This window comes from Trachemys scripta, chromosome 9 (assembly GCF_013100865.1).
Source record: "Trachemys scripta elegans isolate TJP31775 chromosome 9, CAS_Tse_1.0, whole genome shotgun sequence".
Taxonomy (NCBI): domain Eukaryota; kingdom Metazoa; phylum Chordata; order Testudines; family Emydidae; genus Trachemys; species Trachemys scripta.
In genome coordinates this window covers 12,878,378-12,904,496 of record NC_048306.1, presented here as the reverse complement: position 1 = coordinate 12,904,496, position 26,119 = coordinate 12,878,378, and the positions used below count along the sequence as shown (strand labels likewise).

The window sequence follows — 26,119 nt, the reverse complement described above, 5'->3', positions numbered from 1 at the left end:
CTTCGGATGCATCCGAAGAAGTGGGCTGTAGTCCACGAAAGCTTATGCTCTAATAAATTTGTTAGTCTCTAAGGTGCCACAAGTACTCCTGTTCTTTTTGCGGATACAGACTAACACAGCTGCTACTCTGAAATCTGATCTGGTTGCAAATTTAAGGGAAATTACCTGTTGAATGACACGTGGCATGACCTTTAACTCCGAATGCTCCAGGAAGAGTTCATGTCTGACTGCTCATGCATTGAGGAGACCCAGAATACACAGGATAGATTCAGTATGTTCTCTAATATATTTTAACAACCCATGATAACCTGGATAGGACATACTGAACTTTATCTCAAATTCCTTGGTGGAAGTAGTGTGTTCTATGGTATGTTCTGTAGCTAGCCATAGGACATGACTCATGCTTGGAAATATCAACTCCTGGCATCAAATAATATTTTCCCTTTTTCTTTTCTTTTTTTTAAAATATCCTTGGTATTGAAGGAGCTTGTCTTACACAGACTCCTGCAATAGGGGAGTAATTGAAAAGACATCTTGCACAGAGAGTAAAAAGGAATGCAATTAGATCAACAGACTCCAAAGTAAGTAGCCTAAAAAATCCCCCAGGCTCATATACATGAATCAAGAGCTGATACAGATACACAGTCTAAGAGACTCAGTTCTGTATTTTCAGGGACAGGATTTGATCCTGTTTTTTTTCTAAAATTAAGCACAGATGGATGTCTTAGTGTGTAAACTATGAAAGGCAGAAATCCTCTTATCTCCACTTGTTTGTTCTTGTTTATTTTCCCCAGAACATTGTACCTTATTCCAACCCTGTTTCTTTAACGCTCTGATGCTGCAGCGTGTAAAAGTGATGCCTACTCAGCCGTCTCTGTAGCAATGAAGGGCTTTCACTGAAAATTCCTAAGCTAAGCTCATTTGGCAGCAAGGGAATCTCATTGTTGGATCTGTTCCTACTTCAAGAAGATGTTTCCTGAGTCCTGTTTATGTGAGCATACAGCTAAACAATCCGGGCTGCAAATGCAACGAGAATAGTGGCGTGATTTATGGAGAAAGCGATTTCCAAGGTTAGATTTAGGTTTCTGCACAAGTTTTATTACATTATATTGGAAAGGATATTCTATATGCAACTCAACTGGAAAGTCACATTTTAATAAATATTTTGGTAAGACCAAGATCATAGTGAAATCCTGCCTGAGTGTAAGGAGGAATCTCCCTTCTGCGAGTAGAAGATATGATAATGCTCAATTAATGGAGGCTGGATTGTCTTGCGGTTAAGGTACAGGATGAGAAGTTAGGAGACTTGGATTCAAGAAAGACCTTGCTCTTCCATAAATGCCGCAGTGGCAAGTCACTTGTGATTTTTCAGAGATGTTGAAGTTGATGGAAACAGCAGATGTTCAACACCTTTGAAAACCAAGCCATAAACTTTTTTGTGCCTCATTTTGCAGCTCTCTAAAAAGTGATGGTGTAGAGCTAAATTATCTGAAGTTTATAAAGCACTTTGAGATCTTAGCTAGAAGGTGCTATAGAAGTGTGAAATGTTATTTGGTGCTCAGATATTATAGTGATGCAGACATTAGAAATGCATATAGTTTTCATATATATATTGCTGCTAATATTTTTGCTGCTGTATTCTCACAACAGCAAAACTTAACAAAGGAAAAAAGTCATGATATGATTTATTTTTCTTGATGGGGGGGGGGAGGCGGAATGCAAGGGGGGGGGGGGGAGAGAACTAGGTAGTAAAGAATGTTCACCCCAAGGACTGTATAGGTCCCTATGGCAATCACATGGGTAAACCCTGCACAGATCTTTGCAGAAGAGAGGTTAAGGCTAAAAATGAGAGAGACCAAAAGTCTGCCCTTTTAATGAGAAGCCATTCCAGAGATCCTAAAATATACTTAAAAGCAGAAACGTTAAGCCCCAAGGATGAATGCCGGTTTGTTATAAGAGTTCTATTCCGCCCCCAGAATTGCTCAATGTAAAATTCACATGACATTTTGGTCCTCTGTACCAGGAAGCCCGCTCCCTCCCTCCCTCCCCCCAAAAACCCAATGTTTAAAATGGTTGTGAAACATGGTTGTGGCCCAGCTGTGTGTGGAATATGGTATCTTCTTGTGGATTTTTTTTTTTAAAGTTCTAACTATGTGAAGGATTCTTTTTTTTTTTTTTTTTAAATCCTGGTTCAATAGAGACTTGGTTGCCAGGGGCTGCTAAAACTGCAGTACTTAAGTTGGATATGAAACATATTTCTGATTCTTGGCTGTATTTGCAGCTTCTGACACCTCTGCTGTAGAGCTTAAGGCGGATGCACTGGGTGGGAGGTGACTGTGGAACTATGCCAGCGTGTCTAGCTCTTTTTGGGTTCCCCTGTTGCATTTCCTATTGCTGTATGATCTCTGACTTTGAAGAGGCTTCTGCTGTGTGTACGCTGATGTGTACAGATGTCTGGAAAAAATCTCTGATTTCAGATGTTACTTTTTAATACAAAACATTTCTCTATAATCCCAGATCAGAAAGATGGGCTGGTGAGTAACTGGGCTCTGCCTGGACATGCCTGCCTCATTCCCTGTGGGTTTGTGCAGAAGTTAAGAAATTCCTGAGTAAACTTTACCTTTGATTCCCCAATGATGCTCCTCCATGCTGAGGCAACACCTTTCTTTAAATGAGCTATGACTCAGCAACTTGCCACTTGGAATCCTTGCTCTGCTTTCACATGCAGGGAAACAATGCGCTGATCGATTTGGGTGCCCAGTGACTGTCTCAGCTCAACACTGGCTCAGAGTGATGCTTGGGTGTCAAGCCAGAGAGGAGGAGCAGCAGCAGCGAATGTGAGCCATGTCAGTTGTTACTTTAATTAAACACAGTGCATGCAAACTACCTTGAGATAGGGTGACCAGATGTCCCGATTTTATAGGGACAGTCCCAATTTTGGGGGCTTTTTTTTATATAGGCTCCTATTACCCCCCACCCCCGTCCCGATTTTTCACACTTGCTGTCTGGTCACCCTACCTTGAGATGATGGGAGGGGAAGGTTATACTTGAGTCAGCAAAGCCAAGGTAGTTCAGAGTCGAGTGTAGTTAAAAATGAACCTGGGCTGGAACACTGCAGCTAAACCCAACCCACAAACCTTGGGGAAATGCAGATTTGAGTCTTAACCCTAAAACTGAGCACCCCGCATCCCCATCAGCTTTCATAGACCCTGTCAGCACTGCAGAGATCTGCACGCTGCTGTCGTTTGGCTAGTACAGTGCTCCCATGTGGCCAAGTGCTGAGATTTTGTGTGTCCCCCAGATGTGTATTAAGACTTGTTTAACTATTGGAGGGTGAGTGATCCACTGGTAGGGTACCCGACAATGAGTCAAGTGGTTTAACATCAGGTCTGCCACTGCCTTGCCATGCGGCCTTCGGCAAGTAACTTAACCTCTCTGTGCCTCAGTTTCCCCATTTTAGAATAGGAATGATGATGTTTACCTGCATTTGTAAAGTGCTTTCATATCTACAGCTGAAAAAGTTAATATGGGGGTCTCTAGGTGCTACTCAGTACAAATGATAAAGAATAATAGCAGTAAGTAGTGAGTACTGTTTAAAAAGAAAAGGGTTTTACAGACATTGATCCATATATGTGCATAAAATGTCACCTTTTGGAAACTGGACTATATTTTGCCTAAATAAAAACCAGCAAATGCAGGTTTCTGTATTAAAATAAATAACTTCAAGGCAACAACAAAAGTATAGAAACACATATTTTCCTGGGGGACAAGCTCATATCTTGGGAGGAAAGATGAGAGGGAATCTACTTCATATTAATGAAGAGTCTGATCCACTGAGGATTATCGGCCCAATTTGGTACCTACTAAATGAATGGGCTTTTGCTGTTGAGATCACTGCGAGCAGAGTTGGGCCCTGCCGCTGAATTTTGTCCTTTTTTTTTTAACTGCAATTCACATTTCTGATGGGGTTTCCTTCTTTTCTTCTTATAAATATTGCAGTTGGCAGCCTCTCCAGAATTGAGTGCCAGACAGATTTCGGACCAGATCCTATTTCCAAGGTTTCATAGGGTAAACGAGTCATAAAGTTTCATAGTAATCTCTGGGAGTTCCTTTTTGGGTGGTTGCTACTCCATAGCCAGAGTTTTGATTTCAGCATTCTTTCAGTTGACTTTCTATGCTGGGTGGAGACTCTCTGTCTCTAGCCAACTCTTGTTTGTTTGAACTAGGAGTTCAACATGGAGTCATCTTGACAAATTATAATTCAGTACAACAATGGAACTCATTAGGTTACAAATGTAAGTGGTATTGTGTGTGTGTGTGTGTGTGTACATTCTGCTTCTTAGCATCCTCCCAACGACTGGAAGCTTCCACTTGCTGAGCTTGGGTTTGATTTTCAATTCTGTTATGAATAATACTGAATTCTGCTGTAGGTAGCATCTTTCCCTGTTCTCGTAAATGGATTTTATGTGTGTGATTTTATGATTCGGTTCCGATAGTAATGTTTGTTCATTTATTATTATTATTTAACATCTGTATACAGTGCCTTTGTCCCGGAGAAGAGATGGGCACCGCCAGGAAACTATGCCCCTATGATCGAGTTGGTCATGGGATACATGCATAAATACCCTTTACTTGGTGCATGCTGCTTTACAGAGAATGAAGATATGGGGTTTGATTCCTAAATCCATTCAATGGAGTTGCACCATCATTAAACTGGTGTAACAGAGTGGGATATTGGACTCATGGTCCCTATCCCAATGGACTTCCAACCTGGGTATATTTGTCAGCTCTCTTAAATTTGAGGGTGTGTTCCCCCCCCCAAGTGTCAAAATAAATGTTGCTTCTCTCCACTTCAGTGTTTACCCTTCCAAAGAGACTGGTCCATCATAGATCTATTCTTGCCTGGCAGTATTCTCAAGGGAAATGCTTATGGGAATCCTGTCTTACAGCACTGCTACCCCCAAGCAAACACCACAAATCAATCCTCTAAAAGTCACAAGTGAGGAAAAAAATAAATGTGCCGTTCTTTATTTGCTTTCTGGCTTTTGACCCTTTAGTCGTATTTTAAATCTTTTCTGTGCAACCATGAGGGCTACTAATTTATTGTAATAAATTAAAAATACAAAACAAAGATTATCTCCTAATCCTATGACTCCAGGACCTGGGTCTTTAGGAAAAACATCAACTATCATGAAATTTGTGATAAAATTGCAAGAGTCAGCAACATTGCTCTTCTGATAAAAATATGCACCATGCAAAGGTTGTCGTATATGTTACCCAGTTCTGCCCTCAGAAACACTCCTGTTAACTTCAGTGGCATTGGGCAAGTATAACTGAGGGTGGAATTTATCCCACACATGGTTGTTTGTGACAAGTCACCACAATAACATCACCCTTTATGTCCATTCTTTTGAGATTGAAGTCCTAGCTCTGCTGAAATCAATGGCAAAACTCCCATTGACTTTAACCGATCCAGGGTTTCTCCTTTGTTCTGTGGCTGGCTGCTGAGATTCCCCAAGCATGGGAATGTTAGGAGGTGATATGCTTAGGCAATACTTGCCCTTTGATCTCTCTTCACCTGCTCTTTCATCAACATCTGGGTGCACCTAACCAATGGCTTAAAAGAAGAGAAGACAAAGATGTTATAGGTGAGTTGAGACATGAAGGCAAGACCAGAAGAGTTCTGGGAACAGTATGCATCAAAAATGAAAGGGACAAAGGGCTGGGAATTGTTTGAGATTGTAAATGAACTCTGTGAAAAGGGCATTGAATTGTTACCAGTGACTGACAAGAACATAAGATGTAACGTGTGAGAATGAAGATATCCTATATGTCTGGCAGCCTGGGCAGCCGAAATTCAGACAAAAAGACAGCATCTGATGCTTCTCCGTTTGCGATTGCATTAAGTCAAGAATGGAGAAGAGGAGAGAGGAATGGAAAGCTGGTGAAATGAGAGAGGCAGACACAAGTGACATTGAAGAAAATGGAACAAAGTGGTTAGGGAGATTTCAGGAAAGAAAACCTGCGAAAGTGTGAAATAGTTGCCAAAGTACTCTTGACGGGTCCTGAAGCAGGGGACTGGTAAGAGTTCTTAGAAGGAGGGATAGCTCAGTGGTTTGAGCATTGGCCTGCTAAACCCAGGGTTCTGAGTTCAATCCTTGAGGGGGCCATTTAGGGATCTGGGGCAAAAATCGGTCTGGGGATTGGTCCTGCTTTGAGCAAGGGGTTGGACTAGATGACCTCCTGAGGTCCCTTCCAACCCTGACATTCAATGAGTCTATGAAATGGAGGGAATATTAGCAACTCTTCAAGACTCTGAGAGACCTGCCTAATTTGCAAATAAATCTAAATACTATTTAATGTTGGAAATAGGGTAGCTGTATGCATTTATCTGCTTGAACCTGTATCATCCCTGATGGATGAAACTGCTTGTTGTTTGAGTTCTCTGGCAATAAAAGGCAGTCATTACAAAACTTTGTCCTCCTCCTACAGTGACGGGGGAGGATGACCCTTGGCTATGTTTTAGGACTTGGTAAGTTGCAATTTGTTTATTTATGTCTTCAGATTTCTAACATGGACACTCTGGGGCCTTTCCTTTGGTCAGGGTATCTATCCCAGAAATTAAAATCATAACATAAATAAAGGACTGCTCATAAATATATCTACCTCAGCCCGCTCCACCTCAGAAGCACTGGAGAAGAGAGGAAAAAAAGACAGGCTTTGAATTGTGCCTGAAAAGTTAACAAATGTGGGGAAGTGATGGAGGGAACATGTTCCAAAACTGAGGACCAATCAGAGAGAAGGCTGTTATTTAAACGCATCGAGCTCCAGCTTGAACAGTCCTGCTGATCTCCACTGCATCAGTATGGAAGCTGGGGGAGAAGTGTCTCTCAAGCATCCAGGTCTCAGACAGTTGAGAGCTTTATAGCTAGAAACCAACTATCTGAATTCCAACTGGAAGCTTATTGGGAGCCAGTGCAGATCATGTAGCACTGGCCTAATGTGTTTCCAATACACAACTCCACTTGTTAAGCAGGCTGCTGCATTCTGCACCGACTGCAGCTTCTGAGTGGTCCCAAGGTATACTTCTGTACAGATCACAGTACACCAGTCTATATGGGAGGCGACAAAGGTATGGGTAATCAAGGAAAGGCCCACATTGGAAGAGATGGTCGCACATGTTTTGCCATGCACAGCTGGGGGGAAAGTGCTGGTTGCCACAACCACCACCTGGACTCCATGACAAGCCCAAGACCCATCGGCACGCTCCAGCTGTGCCTGTCTTACTAATGATGGACACACTCCTTTAATGAGGGGTGGGGATATAACTTCTGCCCACTCTTCCACTTGATTCTCATTGCCCAACAACATCTGAGTCTTGCCAGGACTGAATCACAGCCAGCCAGCTCTCATCCACATTCCAAATTAATCCAAGCACTGGATAGTTACATTAATTGCTCTGGCTGGGTCAGGTATGATGGAGACATCGAACTGAATGTTGTCTGCATGCTGCAGCCTATGTAACCACCCTAGCAACCCTGTGGAGCAAAAGAGCTGGCAGTATGGGTCCCTGTGGGCCCCAGAGCAGAGGAGCAATTGTCCACAGCTACCCTTTGGGTTCTCTCAGAAAGACAGGAATAGAGCCACTCAAGAGCAGCTTAATTCACCCTGCTAGTGTCTGCAATTGAATCTCATGGTCAGCGGTACCTAAGGCTGCTGACAGATCTAAAAGAATCCATGTAGACTGCTTTGGGCAATACTGTTCTACAGTTAGCCTGGCAGAAAGATAGACACTTGGAACCCAATAAAATAGATATCTCTAACATACTGCAGATGGAACAGAAAGCGAGACATCTTTCTGGATCACAGTTAGTACTGCATTTTGCATCTGTACAGTGACTTTCATAATCAAAAAACTTCTGAATGTTTTAGAGACGGAGATTTAGTCTGAGCACAGGATTGGGAATGGTGCACTCTGGAGTTCTATATTCCAGCTGTGTCACTGACACGCCTACTGTGTCTGCGTTTGGGCAAGTCGCTTAACCTCTGCACTTCAGCTTCCCAGTTTGAATACTGGGGAAAATGAGAATAGTAATACTTAGGTACCTCTCTTTGTAGTGTCAGTTGATTAGAGACCCCGCGAAAGCCCCATATTAATGGTGATAAGTATAAATGGTACCTTTCTTTTTAGCGTAATGTAGCATGGTAGTGGAGAGCTCCAGTACAAATACAACTGTCTTAAAAGGACATTGTCAGGTAATCCTTTTCTAACGGGTTGGTCAGATAGTTTAACTCCAAGCAAATTCTGTTAATATGCAAAAGTAAACTTTTGGGGTGAGTTTACAGTATTGCATGGGATTTCATCATCATGGTAGTGTACAAAGCAGCTTGTTAGAATAGAGATGTTTTCTACTGAGGCAGTATAATGCCTGTTTTTGCAGTATAGATGGCGTGTCTGAAAGGGTCCCTTGCTTCTTAACTGCTGGAAAGTGGCTTTCTTTTTTTAAAAATATTATTGCTGTTTCAAAGCTCTTGACACTGTTTTCTGTCTGCCTTTCTCTGATAAAAACCACGGTTATCTCCTCAGGGCTTCTTCACATCCTAATTACAACCGAGTCCCTTATTAGCCCTGTAGGGAGACAGAGTCAAACAACATATGGTATTTTTCACTTAGGATGCTGTGGTTACCAAAAGTTGGAGAGAGACAGGAAAAGGGGGAGTTAACATTTCATAACCATTTATGGAACAAGCACAGCCCTCCTTGGACCCAGTTCAGCAGAGACTGTGGGCCTCAGATCAGGAACTTTATCTGGCTAGTAATTGCATCGGCATGCTGGCTTTCTTGTGTATGTGTGTGGGCATTTGGGGAGCAGAATTCTAAGCTGCAGAACCTTTGTGCTGGCATCCACACGTGAGTATGAATTAAACATATCTCACTTGAAGGACTATGGCTGGATTCTACAATTGCCTGAAAAGTAAAAAGTAAGTGACGTTCTAACCCTTCCCCCTCTACCTTTTCTAAAGTTAGTTGATTCTAGTGGATACTTTAAAATTCTGTCTCTGATATACTGCATAAGAACTACAGCACCGAATAAAATATCCATGCTCTCACCCTGAAGTGCCATTCTTAATAACAAAGTGCAGAATAGCTGTTATGTCTGCAATATTAGACTAATGAGAATTGGAAATATTTTTTCTTTAGTGGACTAAATGTAGCTGTAAACACGTACTATCCCAAAAAAGATTTTTATCCAATTACACTGAAAGAAGAAAAAAATCTTTCTTCCAGATTATCTAAATTGGTTGTACAATCATGAATAAAAATAAGAAACACAGAAAAATGCACACTAGTTTCAAAGAGCTGCATTAATTCAGCTCGAGTCATAGCATTAGATGCTACGTAAGAAATTCATGTGCACAGCTTTTGAACGTAAAGGCTGAAAGTGTTTTTCATTTTTGCTCTCCACTGTCCAATTGTCCTTTGATTTTATTTAAAATACGTAATTTTGGTTTCCCCACTGTCATGGTTTGTGGGGCCAGCTGTGAAGGGAGAATAAAACCGAACACTGCATGCTTATGTCTGTGCTTTAGATAATGATGAAGACACCTTGGTTTTTCCATTGATACTCTCCCTGCTAAGGAATGGAACAAAATATTCTGTTGTAAAAGCTGAGCAGTGGTTTTGAGATGATATTTTAAGTGAGCAGACTGTAGAGGGCTCTTTGCTTGTAATACAGTACAAGATATACTGGAAGGAAAATAGCAGTAAAAGGCTAACAGAGTTACATCTTGAAGCTTAAGATATGAACTCATGATCCTTCTGTCATGCAGCACTGTTAAATATGTGAGTGAAATCCTGCTAATGGGTAAACTCCCATTGACTTAATGAGGCCAGGATTTCACCCTCTGTTCCCCCCAGATTATAGACTTCAGTCCAGGAGCCTGTTGCACTTATTCCTTTGATGGAGACTCAGAAATTCAAAGGGCACCCAACTCCATTGCATTTCAGCTAGGGTTTCCATTGGATTTGAACTCCCTTAGGAACCTCTGAATATCTCAGCCACAGTCTATAAAAAGGTTTTAAATATTTAGAAGAGAAAGTAATACCCACACAAAGAGAGAGAATGTGCCCATAGCTAACAAAATAAGCTAAGAGGCAGACTTGGTGAGGAGATAGATGTTTCCACTTGCATTTGTGAGAAAGCCACCTCATGTTGTCTTAAATTAGGAACCCAAGAATATCTGATTTTTCCAGGCTAATATAATTAAAACACCACTCCCCATACTTAGGCTAGCCAGTGATTTTTGTTTCATTTCTGCTCAAACATTTTTCTTAGGAATCGTTCAGCATCCGGTGTGGCTGAGGCAAAAATGGATCCTGTAGCTTGGGAGAACATTTGTAAAAAAGAATTGCCAGATGAGGCTTCAGTGAAATAGGTTTTGATTATGTCTGTACGTTTCCCATTCAATCTCTATCTTTGTAATGTGGAGTAACAGACTGTTTGCATTTGTTTCCTTAAAGAATCCTGACTTTCTTTATTTTGAGTGCTGCATTGAGTTTATGTTTCGACTCCATTTCATAAGCTGTCATCTTAGTCTTGTGATCAGTTCCTGGGTGGATTAGTGCCATTATTAGCACTTTGCAACCTTCACTTTTGATGTTCATATTCTACTTTGATCTTAGCTATTGCCAATTAAAACTAGTATTTACAAAACCCCATTGTGATACAGTTTGGAGCACAAGATTAAGTTTTTATGTGGTTTGTTAGGAATTTGACCTTAAGGGCTTGTCTACATGGGGCAATTGAGCAGAATCGCTGTTGCTGTTAGGAACAATATATATAGCTCCCCATGTGTCCCCCGTGCAGACACTCTACTCCAGAATAAAAGTCACTCTGTTCTGCAACAGAATGTCTACACTGGGAGTTATGCTGGAATAGCAATTGTGGAATAGTTTATCCCTGTGTAGATTAAGACTGGAATAGTCTTTACTGCTCTTCCTCCTTATTTACATCTATCCCAATGCAGTGACTTGCACAATTACTGCACTTCCTTCCCCAGTAGTTAGACTGAATGCACCAGTACATGTGTGTGTATTTCTATTGGGATTGGTAAAATGCTGTCAGAGTATCTATGATGAAGAATGACCATTATGTATTCAGAATTCTACTATCTTGTTACCTCCAGCTGAGAGAAGTGCTAATTAAAGGTAACTTTCTGGAACCACTCTAAAGCTATGTTGCTTGTGTGGCCTAGTTGGAACCAGATGAACCAAAATCTTATCTTCTCCAGGTCTCTTTATCATCATAAGAGGATCTTTGAATCATGCGGACAGAGACAAATTCATAAAAAAACCACAATTGGAGATATCAGGGTGTCTCATTAGCGGTGGAATGATATATTGAAATGATTCTTGTTTAATTCCATTGGAGCGGACCATTCCTCTAGTCTCCACATTCTTTTCAGCACAGTAACCCCCTGGAATCCGATAGTGTGAGGTGCTGTACAAACACAGAGAGATACAGACAGTTCCTGCCCTGAAGAGTTTACAAGCTAAATAGGCTAGATGAAGAGTGGATGCAGAAATAGAGACAGAGGTAAGTGTCTTGTCTAAGAGCACAGAGCAGGGCACTAGCAGAACTGGGGGTCTCATGGGACCCAGAGCATTGCCCTGTTTACTGAATCATACTAGAATTGCTGATGTGTTGCCCTGATTATAAAGACTCCTGGAGCCATGACAATTTCTGAATGCATTCTGTTAGACTAGCTTTGTTATCATCTTATTGAGTGCATATAATACCGTAATGAGGTTGCACAGCGAGAGAGGAAGAAAATGATGGCAAGTTAAAATCTTTTATTGCTGAGTGCTATATATGAGAAGCCAGTGTAAAGACTATAGTCATGAGCGTGACAATGAGTCAGAAGCCTCTTACGTTTTTGAGGCCAAACCCAAGGACACACAGTGCTTGTATGATGGGACTCTTAGGAACTTTTTTCCCAACATTTGAGTTCACGTGACGTGTCAGTCCTGGACATTTGTAAATGTACGTGAAATAGAGCTCTGCAGTTTTGTCAATGTACATGATAAGAGGAATTTGCTTTGAGTAAAGCAAGCCCATGAACAAGATGTATGGAACTTTAATATTTGTTATCATGCAAGTAACTCCTGAGCCATGGCAAACAGCTTCCCTAAAGGTAAACCTTCACATTGATACTGCTGCAGTAATAAAGCCATGCACTGTGGAAGGCAATGGGCCAGATTCATTCCTGGCGTAACTCCATTTACTTCACTGGAATTAAGCCATGGATAGATCTAAAGTATCAATTTTGTTTGGGGTCCTGCTCCTGATCTTACAAACTCCACGTGGAATCCTCACTCCTGTTCTGACACCTTCATGTTGGGGAAAAGGGCCAGAGCAGCATAAAGGGGCCCTGAAAGGCTTGGATCTGGATCTGGAAGGATTCTCCTAGGGCAGGTGCGGTGGTAGAGAGCAATAAGGCTGCCTCTTGAGGATCCCCTTGCAAGTGCTGGAGTACATGGTGTGGAGGGGCAGGGGGGAGAGGAATGACTCACTCGGCGCTGCAGTACACAGCACTGCAGATATTCAAAGCAGGACTGTAGCCCCTAGAGCATCCCCAAGAGCCCAGGTCTACACTCTGAGTTACTGAGCAGCAAACCAGGGTGCAAACCTGCTGTGCAGTAATGTCCCATGTTGACACTCCCACAGCCTTGCAGCAGTGTCTATACAGAGTGTTGCTGCAAGTGAGCTGGTGCGCTGCAGATTCACACCCTGGCTTGCCGAGCCGTAACTCGCCATGCGGAGAAGCCCTTAGACAATGGGAATTTTGACACTTGACTTTAGCAGGGTTAGGATTTCCCCCAGTTTTCCTCCTGAATATCCATATGATACGGCAGTTTTCAGCTGCAACCAGAGGAAATGTCAGGTAATTAGCTTTATCTGGATGGGGATTTACTGCTGAACAATGCCCAGCATTACTAATTACTAATGTTTGCAAAGAAAGCTAAGAGTGTGCACCCCTCCCAGAGTCACTATGGTTTACTACACACTCACATGATACTGTGACTGGCCGGATGCCACATAATCTAAGAAGATTTTAGTAATCTAAGAGACCTACTTGGTAAAAATCAATTGCTCGCAGCAGTTCTAACAATGAAGTATTAGGTCAGCTAATACATTATGGCTCAAAAGAGTTTGTAAAAGAATACTCTTGCTGCCAAAGTCTGTCTCACTCTTAAAAGTCTTGATGTAACTCAAGTAGCTTCATTCTCCCTGCAGAGCTGGCCAGCAAGAATTAGAGCTTGCAGGGAAAACACCCGTTCTGCTGAGTTCAGCAGTCTGAAGAGTTCAAAAGGTAAAAATGTGCAGCTTCCCACCAGAAATAAACTGTGAAACTGGTTCAAAAAAGTGTGATTACAGCTGGCAATTAAGCCCAACAGCCGGCACCTTGCTGGAAAGCAGCATGGCTGGGGCCCAAGGTCAGGGGATGGAAACTCTTGACAATCGGGGAAGGGGAGACAGCAGCCATTTATTGCAAATATTCACCATAATATATTTTAAGCAGTGAGGGTCTTTTTACACCGCAGAACAGAGAACTTTTTTTTAAATAAAGACAACCCTGAATAGTTGGCTCCCATTATTCCTGTGTGAAACCCAGATGCCTGGGTTCACCGGGCTCCATGAAAACTTTGTGCCTGGACTCATTTTCCATGGCCCTGAGTTCCTTGTTAGTGTAACCCACACACCTGCTGGGTGTGGTGCTCTGTCCCATTGAGTGGCACCAAGACCACTAAGAGAAAGATTAATGAGTTTTCTCCACACCCTTAGCTAACAGCCATATTTAGTCATGCAGTAGAGGCTCATGCACTAAGCTCCAGAAGTCCCAGGTTCAATCCCGCCTGCCGATGACTGGGGTCTGTCGGCGTTATATTAGCATGAACTTCAACAACAAAGCATAAAATCCCTGCCCCGTGGAAGTCAATGGTGGCTTAGCCACTGACTTCAGTGGGGCCAGGATTTCACCCATAGTGTGTTTTATTATGCTGTTGGTTTATGCCTGAGGAGCACTGTTAGAATCTCATGCTTTCAAGCACCAAAGAAGTGCCTTGTCATCAGTAGCTGAGAAGTGCAGTGACTTATTTCTGTCATTAGAATCTGGCTCATTAATTTTATTCATTATTTTAAAAATATACTTTAAAAATCATTTTTGCAGTTATTTATGTAGTGTCTTCGTCTACTACAAAAAGTAGCTCCTAGTAACAGAATGCCACAGTCCACTCCCGAGGAACATTTTGAGGAAGTGTTTCCTCAAAAGCAGGTGTTGATGTGGATGGGAAATGGATAAGTGGGTTGGGCTGGCTGGTGGGTTTGGACTCCGTGCAGATGTAAGGGAGGGAGGAGGGGTTCCCTATGGAGAGAGGATTAGGGTGTGGCCTAAGCAAGTCCTGTTCTTTACACAGGAAATGTAATATGAAGGAACCACATTAGCACAGTGGGGTCCAAATAACTGTTCACTAGCTATACGCAACATGCAAGTCTTAAGTTTTTTACACACACACACACACCCACTAGAGAGCTCAGAAACTATTTAAAGGGATACTACCCAATTCCTATATACTACACTCCCCCCCACACACACACTTCACCCCCTTCCCACTAGGGTGCCTTACTGAGGTAATGCTCCCCCATCAACTTTTCCCCATACACTGAACATAAAAGCCCTAAGAATTGGTTGTATATGTCTCACTGAGGAGACCCCATGTGTGCACAGCTGTGGCAACCTCAGAAAGGCCCAGCTGACTGAACAGAATGGGGCTTTCGCAATCAATGTTCCCAGCAATACTCTTTACTGGAATTAAACTACGTATGCTGATGAACTTTGCATGGTCTTTCTGACATTCGTTTGAATGGTAACAAGATGCAGTAACATGCCACAACCCCTAGCACAGATTGGAAACAAATTTTACCAAATGTCATAGAGCCTTATGGTTTTTGCAAATCTGAAATAACACAAAATAAAACAAAAAACTTCACTCAGCAGCAGTGGCTAATGCTGCTCCTGTTCCAGAGAGCTGGGCTGGAGTACAAGGGTGCAGCACCCCTGACTCAAATTTGGCCATCAGGATGGAGGGGCAGGTAGGCCAGACCTGAGCAGCACTGCAATTGCATACTCCAGGTCGCAACACACAGAGCAGAGAGCCTGGCCCAGGCCTGCAGGACAGGACCTGCCACCGCAAGGTGAGTGCAGGGCAAGCTTGCTCTGCAATCCCCTGCTCCCACCACCACAAGCCCCATGGATAAAATAGATAAAATGAAAGAACATGAAATTCCCCCAAAATAAAAAAAAAATATATATATAAAAAGAATTTCACTGGCTCTCATCCTGGGTGTGTTATCTTATAATGCTTTTCCTCCAAAGGACCCAAAGCACTTTAAAAACCATTCTGAGCAATCTCTTAATCCACTTCTCTGCTGTCTTCTGCAAAGGCAGCATCCAGGTAACAATACAAACACCCCTCGCAACAATTTTGGACCCTGAGAGTAATGCAGTAGCCCACTGAAAATGCAGGAGAATTGAGGAAGGCAGAATATACTTGCCCAAACTGGGTTTTGGGCCAGGACATGGGGGTTAACACCCACACTCTTGTACTCTTGGAAGCCACCATGAAATCTTTAGTGACCACATTAAATGTGGACCCGTTAAGTGCGCTTAATTGTAGTATATTATAGAAATACTTTCTGAGCTGGCGTGCGGAACTTTCAGCCAAGTATTTCAAGTCACTTCTAACGCACTATATTTGTCTTTGAAAATTAGCAGTTTGCACTGAGCATCAGGGAACGTTACTATTCAAGTAACTAAATTATAGCATGTTTAGCATTACAAACTATATGTTTAGTAGTACTGAAAACCCAAAGGCCAGAGCTATGAACCAATACCCAACCCAGGATTTACAGAACATGGTCCCATTTGGCCCAGGGCTGGGATTCCTTATGGCACCAGGCTCAGGCCTGCTACAATGAGACTCTGCTAAATGAGGATGATTAGCTAGAAGCCTTTTAGGAAGAGGAACTGTATAAAGAAATTCAGGCTGCATATACTCACCCCACTAAAAAGAAACGTTGTTACTGAGATGAAACAGAATTGTTGACAGTACAAATCATGACCCTGACTGTGGGCATTGCACATTGGAGCTATTCACAATAATGAGCACTATGCCTGGTAAATAAGTGTTTACAGGACCAGGCCCTGTTGTCTTACGTAAGTATTAAAAGAGAGTGCATGGGATAAGAAGGAAGGTCCTTTCCTGGATCAGTAACTGGGTAAAAGTTAGGAAATAAAGGGTAGGAATAAATGGTCAGTTTTCAGAATGAGATGGGTAAATAGCAGTGTCACCCAAGGATCTATACTGGGACCAGTGCTGTTCAACATATTCATAAATGATCTGGAAAAAGGGGGTAAATGGTGAAGTGGCAACATTTGCAGATGATACAAAACTACTCAAGATAGTTAAATCCAAAGCTGACTGCAAAGAATTACAAAAAAGGCTCTCACAAAACTGCGTGACTGGGAAAAGAAATGGCAGATGAAATTCAGTGTTAATAAGTGCAAAGTAATGCACATTGGACAACATAATCCCAACTATACATATAGAATGATGGGGTCTAAATTAGCTGTTACCACTTAAAAAAGAGATCTTGGAGTCATCGTGGATAGTTCTCTGAAAACATCCACTCAATGTGCAGTGGCAGTCAAAAAAGCTAACAAAATGTCAGGAACCATTAGGAAAGGGGTAGATAATAAGAAAGTAAATATCATAATACCACTATATAAATCCATGGCATGCCCACATCTTAAATACTGCATGCAGTTCTAGTTCCCCCATTTCAAAAATGGTGTATTAGAATTGGAAAAAGTACAGAGAAGGGCAACAAAATTCTTAGGGGCATGGAACACCTTCCATGTGAGGAGAGATTAAAAAGACTGGGTGTGGCCATCTTACAAAAAAGACGACTAAGGGGGGGATAGGATAGAGGTCTAAAAAATCATGACTGGTGTGGAGAAAGTAAATAAGGAAGTGTTATTTACCCCCTTCACATTGCACAAGAACCAGGAGTCACCCAATGACATTAATAGGCATCAGGTTTAAAACAAACATAAGGAAGTATTTCTTCACACAATGCATAGTCAATCTGTGGAATCATTACCAGGGGATGTTGTGAAGGCCAAAAGTATAATTGGATTAAAAAAAAAGTTAGGCAAGTTCATGGAGGAGAGGTCCATCAATGTCTACAAGGCAAGATGGTCAGGGGACGCATCTTGGGTGTTCCTAAAGTCTGACTGCCAGACGCTGGGACTGGGCAAGTAGGAGGGATCACTTGATAATTTCCCCGTTCTGTTTATTCCCTCTGAATGGGTGCACTGGCCACTGTAAGAAGACAGGATACTGGGCTAGATGGACCATTGGTCTGACCTGATATTGTCATTCTTATGTTCTTATGTTAGCAAATGTAGCTCGTAAGGGAAATGGCAGAGTTGTGGCAGTGTAGATGATTAGTTACAGTTGGTACAAGACATACCATTTAAAAAAAAATTAGATCATTGATCTACTTTTAGTCATTTCATCCCATTTGGATCATCCTACCATAGAAAATTCAGTTGTTAATCCAATGCAGGTAGTGAGTCACTCCATATCTCCTAATTTTTATTCTGTTCCCCCTCATTTCTGTGGATGGTATTTGTTTTTGCAGATATATTTATTGGCTACAGTCACAAACCTTCTAAACGGGTATTTCAGCAAGTAAGGACGTTTTCCTAATGGCAAATTTGGGGGACACACAACTGAAATAATTCTTTCCCCATTTTTTTAAAATCAAACAGAACCCTTTCAGGTAGACACAACCCCAAAAGATGTGAAGGTGATTCCCTGTACCGTGGCATCCTTTCTAGCATTTTACTGTGAATTCTGTGTTTATCTTATTTTAGAAGACTGAGATGTGAAAAGATTTAATCATAGTTTTCCATTATGTCATCTTCGTAGAGGGGAACTTGTATTGCTCAAAGGATGTATCTACACTACAGTCGGAGGTGTGCTTACATCTTGAGTAGGGGGGTACACCTAGCTTTAATCTATCTAGCACAGCTAAAAATAGCAGTGAAAATATGGCATGGATTAGCAATGTGAGTACATATCCAGGGCTCCAAGTAGGCTTGTCCAGCCTGTGCCACGGTCCGTACCACCACATCTTCACTGCTATTTTTAGCAGTGTGAGCTAGATTAAAGCTATCATGGGTACACCTTCCCGAGCTGCAATCACACCTCCAGTTGCAGGGTAGACAAAACTAAAGTATCTGGCTTTGTATCCTTCCAACCATCGGGAGAGATTCGCCGGTAATTTCCTTGTCATACATAGAGCCCCGAAGAGTTTAAAATCTCCAGTATGATGATCTAGACTTGGCTTTAAAAGTTGAAACCTTGCTACAGCTGCTTACAGCAAAACGTTTATTAGGTCCGATTTGCACGTCAAATGCAGGACTTAATTGAATTGGTGTCGTGAGACCTAGAGCCAATTGCCACCCAGCTTTCTCTGAGACCAGAGTGAATCTATCACTGGGGAAAAGGAAAAACAGTCCCCCTAACATAATGGGGGGAAGCTGCAATTCTGAAAGTTGGTGCTCAAAGGAGTATTGTAAGGAAATAGTTAAGCAGAAGACGCACAAAGCTCTATCTGATATTAGACAACCTTTCAGTCCTGAATCAAATCACTTCCAGGTCACATTTCAAGGCTGGCTAAAACAATAATCAAGGAGTTTTACTAAATAAAATATTAGAAACAAATTAACAAATTAATTGCAGGCCTGTTGGCTCTTCCCAGCTCTTATCTTATTATTTTATTTTCATTAATGATTGTTATTGGGGTAACATCTAGTCATGGACCAGGGCCTTACTGTGCTAAGCAGCGTACGAACACACAAAAATACAGTCACTTACAGATTTATCTGATTTTGCCTTCACTGTTTACAAACTTTAAGCAGTGATTGCTGATTTATTATCTTTGCAACCAAGACAGTACTAGCACTTCAGCTTTTCCAGAATGATATAGATTAGAAAACAGAGGCATGAGCTACACAGAACTTTTATGCTAGTTAGGAGGGTTTTTTTAACGTAATAGTTATACTGATACAACCCCTAGTGTGGAGGGCCAGTATAGTTTAAGCCAGTGGCTCTCTAACTTTTTTACTGGTGACCCCTTTCACATAGCAAGTCTCTGAGTCCTCCCCCCCTTATAAATTAAAAACACTTTTTTTATATATTTAACACCATTATAAATGCTGGAGGCAAAGCGAGGTTTTGGGTGGAGGTTGACAGCTCGCGACCCCCCATGTAATAACCTTGCGACCCCCTGAAGGGTCCCAACCCCCAGTTTAAGAACCCCTGGTTTAAGCAGTATAATGTTTGTGTGTAGACAAGCCATGAGTTAGCCTTGGCATGAATGGTTAAAGAACAAAGAGGGTGCTCCAACTTCCAGTTTTTGTTGGGGCTGTTTCTCTTGGCCTTGTAACTCCAGAAGTCTGGTGCTAATTAAGTGAATCATGCTCTTTGACTCTTATTCATAAAGAATTCACTAATGCTTATTCATTCTGAGAAATATGCAGCTATGTGTTTGCCAGACAACACATGTATAACTCTTGTCCAACTGTGGAGTTGTTGAGTCACACAGTCACTCACATTCAAGTGGGATGTATTTTGAGAAATATGTAGCTCTAAGGAAAATGCTCATGCTGCCTTTGGTGTAATTCTGTTTACCATCAAATATGTAACTGGAGCAACGTGTCAGTGGCTAGAAACCTGATTGGGATGTGGAGTTATTTTGCTGATTCACTTTGGCAACCAGACGAGGTTGCTTCTGTTTGTTACAAAAGGGGTGAAAATATCTTCCTTTGAGCTAGAGAGAAACTGAGAGTGGTGGGTGGGTGTCCTGGTTGGTTCTCATGCTGTTGCTTGTATAGCATAGAAGTTGGTATCCTGGAGGAAAAAATCCTAGAAACAGCCACGCTCAGGGGGGAAAAAAGTCTGAGGTTTATGATTTGTTGTTATGTTTGTTAACAAGGTGAAATTCAGAAAGTGGGTAAGTCTTTGCATCACACTCAAGATATCTGTGAACAGGGGATGCTGTCATTCCACCCACAGGTCCTATCTTCCCTCACTGGAGTCCCCTGAGTTGCTTGATAGATGAATAGAGATGTCTTGTGAGCTATTGCATCCTTCCAGCTAGTAGCCTGGTTATTGTGATAAAGCGGTATCACTATGGGTTTCAGCAAACACCATTGCTGCCTTCAGCTTTGGGCTTTTGCCAGAAGGATTCTTGATTGGCTACTCCTCTCCAGCGTAATAGCATTGGGTGTAGCTGTGTAAATACAGGGAAGATGTTACAATTCTCTTTTCTGTGTACTGCACCTTTAAATGACTTTCTAAAAGATGTGCTCTTCTTGAGCCGCAAGTTACTGGGCTCGATACAGAAATTACTTGGTGCATTTCTATGGCCTGAGTTATGCAGGAGCTCAGATGAGATGGTTCTAGTAGTCCATTCTGCCTTTATAATCTAGGTAAGGTGTTTGCCTGCCTATCTGCTGGGTGGCAGTCCTCTGAGTTGAGTCAGTATGAGTACCACAGAGAGAGAGAGTCTATATATATATATATATATATATATATATATAAAAATAATCTGGTGATAAGGGCCATATAGGTACCTAGATAGACATCTATATAGACTGACTTTCTTTCATTGGTAGGAAACAAATCTCCCGGGATGAAAGTACATGGTTGTCTTTTTTGCTTGTAAGCAAAAAACACAAAGGAAATTTTATGCAGCCTTATTCCTCGTTTTGTTTCAGACTGGTTGGTTTTGAGTTAGTGGATAAGACTAAAAGGATGGCTGACATGACTGATCAGTCACTAGACCATTTGACTAGCTTGACCTTAAAACTAACTTCCACCCACTTGCAGGGGATGACAGGCTATGTGCCATCATTTTAGCGAAATTTAGTCCGTATTGCCACTATGTGACCTGAGTGTTTGACGTCATATGGATGTGTGTGACTTCAGACACTTGTTTAAATCCAGTTGGAGCTAATTCCGTAAGGCTTACATTGGCCAGGCTCTGGGGACTTGTTCACACTAGCAAGGGTATGAAAGGCAAACAGCAGGAAAACGTAGCCAGAGCTCCTTGAGTAATCACCATGATTAAAAATACCTGGCTCCATTCACATCGGCAGTTTGGATTAAATCTTGTGCGCACCGCCAGTAGATCAAAAAGGGGAAACTAATTTATGGTAAAAAGCTGGCTTTCTGTTTCTGACTCTTACTGGGATGAACAAAGTTGGACAACTTTCTCCTGTTTCCCTACAGATAAGAGTTGGTCTGTTTTTGTGGTTTGGGTTTTACGTTTTAGAGTATGTATGATCAAAGAAAGGGCTGTGATAAGAAACAGCTCTCTGCTCTTTTAGTAATTCTAAAAATACCCCATAGATCAAGTGCATGTCCTCCTTCCCTAGGCTGAGATCTAGTGTTTGTTTAACAACGGGAATTTACTAGATTTGTAATTAAATAAGGCCCTAATTAATGGTACAAAAAGCCCTATCGTCACAAGAATAACCCGCCAGGTGGAATCCCTCTTGTTTTTAAAAAAAAATACAAATTGTATCAGTGCTCCCCTCCTCCTTAATTCCTTGTGTACAGCTCATGGCCTGACCCCAAAGACCCTAAATAATTCTGCCCCCACCTAACCCTTCTTTTTCTAATGCTATTTATTTTCAGTGCTTATTTCCTCCAACTCCCCCTTCCCTATGCTGGTCCCTCCAACCCCTTCTCCCAATATTTGCTTTGCATTTTCTTTGATGCACCATCTACAGACTCTTGTTTTCTTCCAGTGTGTCATGTGCTCCTCCACCTTCAAAACACAACGGGCTGGATTCTCGGCTGGTGTAAATCAGCAATGGTTCTATTGATTTACTCCTGCTGAGATTCTGGTCCCATTGTGCGCATGAAGTGTGGCCTTCCTGCTTTAACTTCCTCACTGGCCATCATCCCATTGCCATTTACAGGGCGAGGTGATTTTTGGGATCCCACAGAAGGAGCTCAATTCCCCCCCATCACCAAATTGTTCCTGTTCCCATACCCAGCCCCCATCCTATTAATTCTGACCCCCCTCTGCCCCTCCAGGGGTTATCCACTCTCCCAGGCCTGGGGGCAATGCAATGAGGTTCCTTCTCTCCCTTCCAGGCTGGGAGGCCAGCTCCAGGAGCTCTTCACCCCCCCCCACCCCGCTCCTTCCCAGGCTGGGTACTGAGAGGGAGGAGAAGCTGGGGCCCCCTAGTGCCTGTTGCCCTCAGGAGGGGATGGGGAAGGAGAGCCACCCTGAGCCGCTGGGCTCTTTCTCTCTCTCTTGTGAGACTGGCTTTAGGCTGCTGAGGTGAAGGGGTGTGGGACAGAGCTTTTTCAATAGCAGCTCTGATTGGTTGCTCAGCCCCAAGAGGAAGGCAGTTGGGGTAAGCAGCCAATCCGAGGGGGAGTCTCTCCCCAGGAAGGGCTTAAATTCATTAGAGTTCTGGAGATTCTCTGTCCTCTTGAGGCTGGTCTCTGGCCCCTGCCAAAATCCTGTCATGGTGAAAATGTCACGAAAACGGGCCACACTGAGAACTTGCATTAGATGTTACCACCAGCTGGATTGTGGGAGGGCAGATGAAGAGAGATTTCCCGAGTTTACTGCCAAGAGCAGCATCTGAGACAATCAAGCCTGCATTTTATTTGCACTCTCACAACCTAAAGAGGACTGACTGTTTTTACTAGAGCGAATTCTTATGGCACAGCTAAACTTCTGAAAGTTTCTGCCAGCTTCTATTTTCCTCCGTGCACTTTGAATTCCTGGGCCACTAAATATCTGTATTAAATCCTCTTGAATTCCAGTTGGCCAAGGGAAATTCAGTCTATGTGAACTGTTTTCCCCTGACCCCAGCTACTTTGTAACCTACCAATTGAGGGATAACTGGCTGTTTTGGAGAGGATCTAAAAAAAGGTTTAGAAACACTCTTAATATCATGTCTTAAAATTGGCATTCAGTTCATTGTTGTTTTAGTCTATTTTCCTCACCATTGTTAGTGTTTATGAAGTATAATTGATTATTAAAAATACTCCAGAATCTCTCTTTTTTGAGCCTTTCGATTTTGTTACCTACAATAAGATGGTGCCTTTCGATGAGATAAATGTGAGACTCAGACATGTAGATGCGGCAAGGGTGTAGACCAGCAATGTTATTGTTATTGCTATTCATAACTTGTATTGTGGTAAAATGTAAGAGGCCCCAGTCAGGGGCTGGAAGACCATTGTACTAGGCACTGTAATTATAGCAACAATACCTAGCTCCTACATAGTACTTTTCATCCATTGATCTCAAAGTGCTTGTGGTATCATTATCCCCATTTTACAGATGGGGAAACTGAGACATAGGGTGATGAAGCTCACCCAGTATCCAGCGGCAGAGATGGGAATAGCACCCATGTCTTCTGAGTCGCGGTCCAGTGCTCTATCCGCTAGGCTATCATATAAAAGATAATCTGTGGCCGAAAGAGTTTAAGGCCTAAACATAGGATGAGATGCAAGATGTGGAGCTAAACAGTTTGGGGTGGGGAGGACCAGCTAACAGTGAGAGGAATTGTATTTAGTACAGTAAACAGCAGTTCCAGCATGCCCGTTGCCTAACTATTTGAATCGTTTTTGTTTTGTTTTTAAGCATGTGGAGTGACTGAGAGAGTCACAGTGTTGGTTTCATCCTGATACCAGAGTCTCTGGCATTTTGACGCTATCAGCATGAGGAATGTCTGCTGTTTAGCGATAGTGGCTTGACATTTCCTGTTGCTGACCTCTTGCAACATCTCTATAGGCAGCAAGGCTTTCTGGATGTGTCCACTCTCCAACTGGTGAAGTCTGCGTTCTGCAGCATCCTCGAGGATCTTAAATGTATGTTTTCCAAACGACCCCCAAATTTCTCAGGGTCATGAAGCTTTGAAAAGGTCTCATAAGGCCAACAATGCACTTGAGTCTCCCAGTGCAGTTGCTTGATAACGCTGCTGATTCCCATCCTAAAATAATGGATGTTCAGTGTGGAAGAACAAGACATCTGGGAGTGGGCAGCCTCATTCCAACTGTCTCCTAAAAGTTTCCTGGTGGCAGTTTAAAGAGGATGAATTGCTGTGTGGGGAAAAAGTTTTGACCGATTTCTAATAAGGTGCAAATCGGTACAGTATAGCTCTGTTGAGGTCAATGAATCTATGCTGGTTTACAACAGCAAAGGATCTGTCTGGCCTATAATGGCTAAAATCCTGTCCACGCTGAGGTCCTAACTGTGTGTGCTTCAGTCCTTTAAAACATGGTTCCGCCATACTTTTCCTGACTTATGTGGACAGGATATTTTTTCCTGCAAAATGTTTTGGAGAAAACATGCTGTAGATCATTATGCAGGGGGTTTGGCTAACCCGGTTGCAACTAGCACAATCTTAGTGTGGAAAGGCTAGCATTGAAATCAATGGAAGTTAGGTGCCTCAATACTTTTGAGGACCTGGGCCTGAGTCTCGTGACTGTAGAGAGGGGAATGAACTGATGGAGATATTGCACCATACGACATAAAGAGGCGTTAGTGTTCCTCGTTCCAGTGTTGTTAACACCGGTTTTTATTTCCACCTAGTTTGGAAGGGTAGCTTCTGAATGTTTTTTGTCTCATTTTGCCCTTCCCCCTTCTTATCCCTTTGGCTTTTCACACAATTACAGACTGAGTCTGTGTGGCTGTATGAAAGGCATTTCCTCCCTGTTACATTAAAAAAAAAAAAATCCTAGAATTCAGCACACCAGCTGCTTTCCATTAGTGCTACATACACGCACGCTAGGAGGGCAGAGTGTGATGCTTCGGACACTGTTGGGTAGCAGAAATCCTTCAGAAACTCTGTCAGGAAAAGCCTCTGGAATGCAAACTGTGGGGGTAAAGAACGCAGCGGCTTCGGGCCCTGCTCTTTACTCAGGCAAACCTCCTCATTGAGGTCAAGAGGGGGTTTGCCTGAATCAAGAATAAGAAAGTGATGAATACGGCCTTTTCTACGGACTGTTCTTTGCTCTGGAGATCTCTGTAGGACATGGAGTTGAGCGCTGTCTGAGGTGTCAGGGAATTTTGACCCCTCGTTGATCCTCAGAGGGAATTTTTATTGATATTAAATATCATCTTGCTGCTTATCTAGCCTTCCTGGTGGCAATTAATACTTTATTATTTGTGCTCCTTGGGAAAAGGCCTTTAACCTTTCTCAAGTTTCTGGATGAAAACTCTCTCTGCATGCAAATTAGTCTTTATTAAGATCCTATTACTCATCAGCTTCCCTGTCACTAGAGGGTTTTTTCCTTTCTTAAACTTCTCACTCTCACTCTGACCAGTGCTGATCACAATGGGAGTGTTTTAACTACCACGCTGTTATGCCTACTTAAAGCAGCCAGTGGCCTGTCTCCAGTAGCGCTCTCACTGGTGATGGTAGCAACGGCTGGAAATTTTTAACAAGACCAATCTAGTGCAGAAGAGGTTGTAGATCTTTTTTTGATATCCGGTAACTCAGGGTCAGGTTCGGATCCCCTGACTTGTACTAGCAGCTGCCTTCAGTAGGACTATTTGTGGAGTAAGATACTACTCAACATGAGTAAGGGGATCAGAATCTGGCCCGCAAAGTGCGCTTTTGCTGTGCTCGTCATACAAAGAGCATGGTGAGGTTCCACATTTGTAGCGTTTCAATAGCTTCCAGGTCTAATTTTCTCAGGGGATCTGAAAATTGAGCAGTACTCTTACTGGGTTCACTATGATCAGCTAAGTGCTCTGCTAGGGTTACCATATTTAAAAAAATAAAAAAAGAGGACACTCCACGGGCCCTGGCCCTGCCCCTGTCCCCACCCGGCCCCGCCCCAACTCTGCCCCTTCCCCAAAGTCCCCGCCCTAACTCCCCCTCCTCCCTCCCAGCCATGCGAAAAGGGCTGCCCGAGCGCTACCAGCTTCACGGTTTGCCGGGCAGCCCT

At 42.6% G+C, this 26,119-nt stretch overlaps 1 protein-coding gene across 6 annotated transcripts in view; it reads left to right on the top strand.

Moving 5' to 3' along the window:
- KIAA1210 (KIAA1210 ortholog) overlaps nt 1-26,119 on the top strand; it is a 94,900-nt gene that overhangs the window by 15,755 nt on the left and 53,026 nt on the right. For 4 of the 6 annotated variants that reach the window (XM_034780695.1, XM_034780692.1, XM_034780691.1 and 1 more), the window contains exon 1: nt 8,757-8,982. The exons of the other annotated variants lie outside the window; for them this stretch is intronic. In XM_034780695.1, the coding sequence (XP_034636586.1) occupies nt 8,948-8,982 (35 nt within the window). In that variant the 5' untranslated portion in view covers nt 8,757-8,947. Of the gene's footprint in view, nt 1-8,756; nt 8,983-26,119 lie in introns of those variants that run through there. 6 annotated transcript variants of the gene reach the window in all.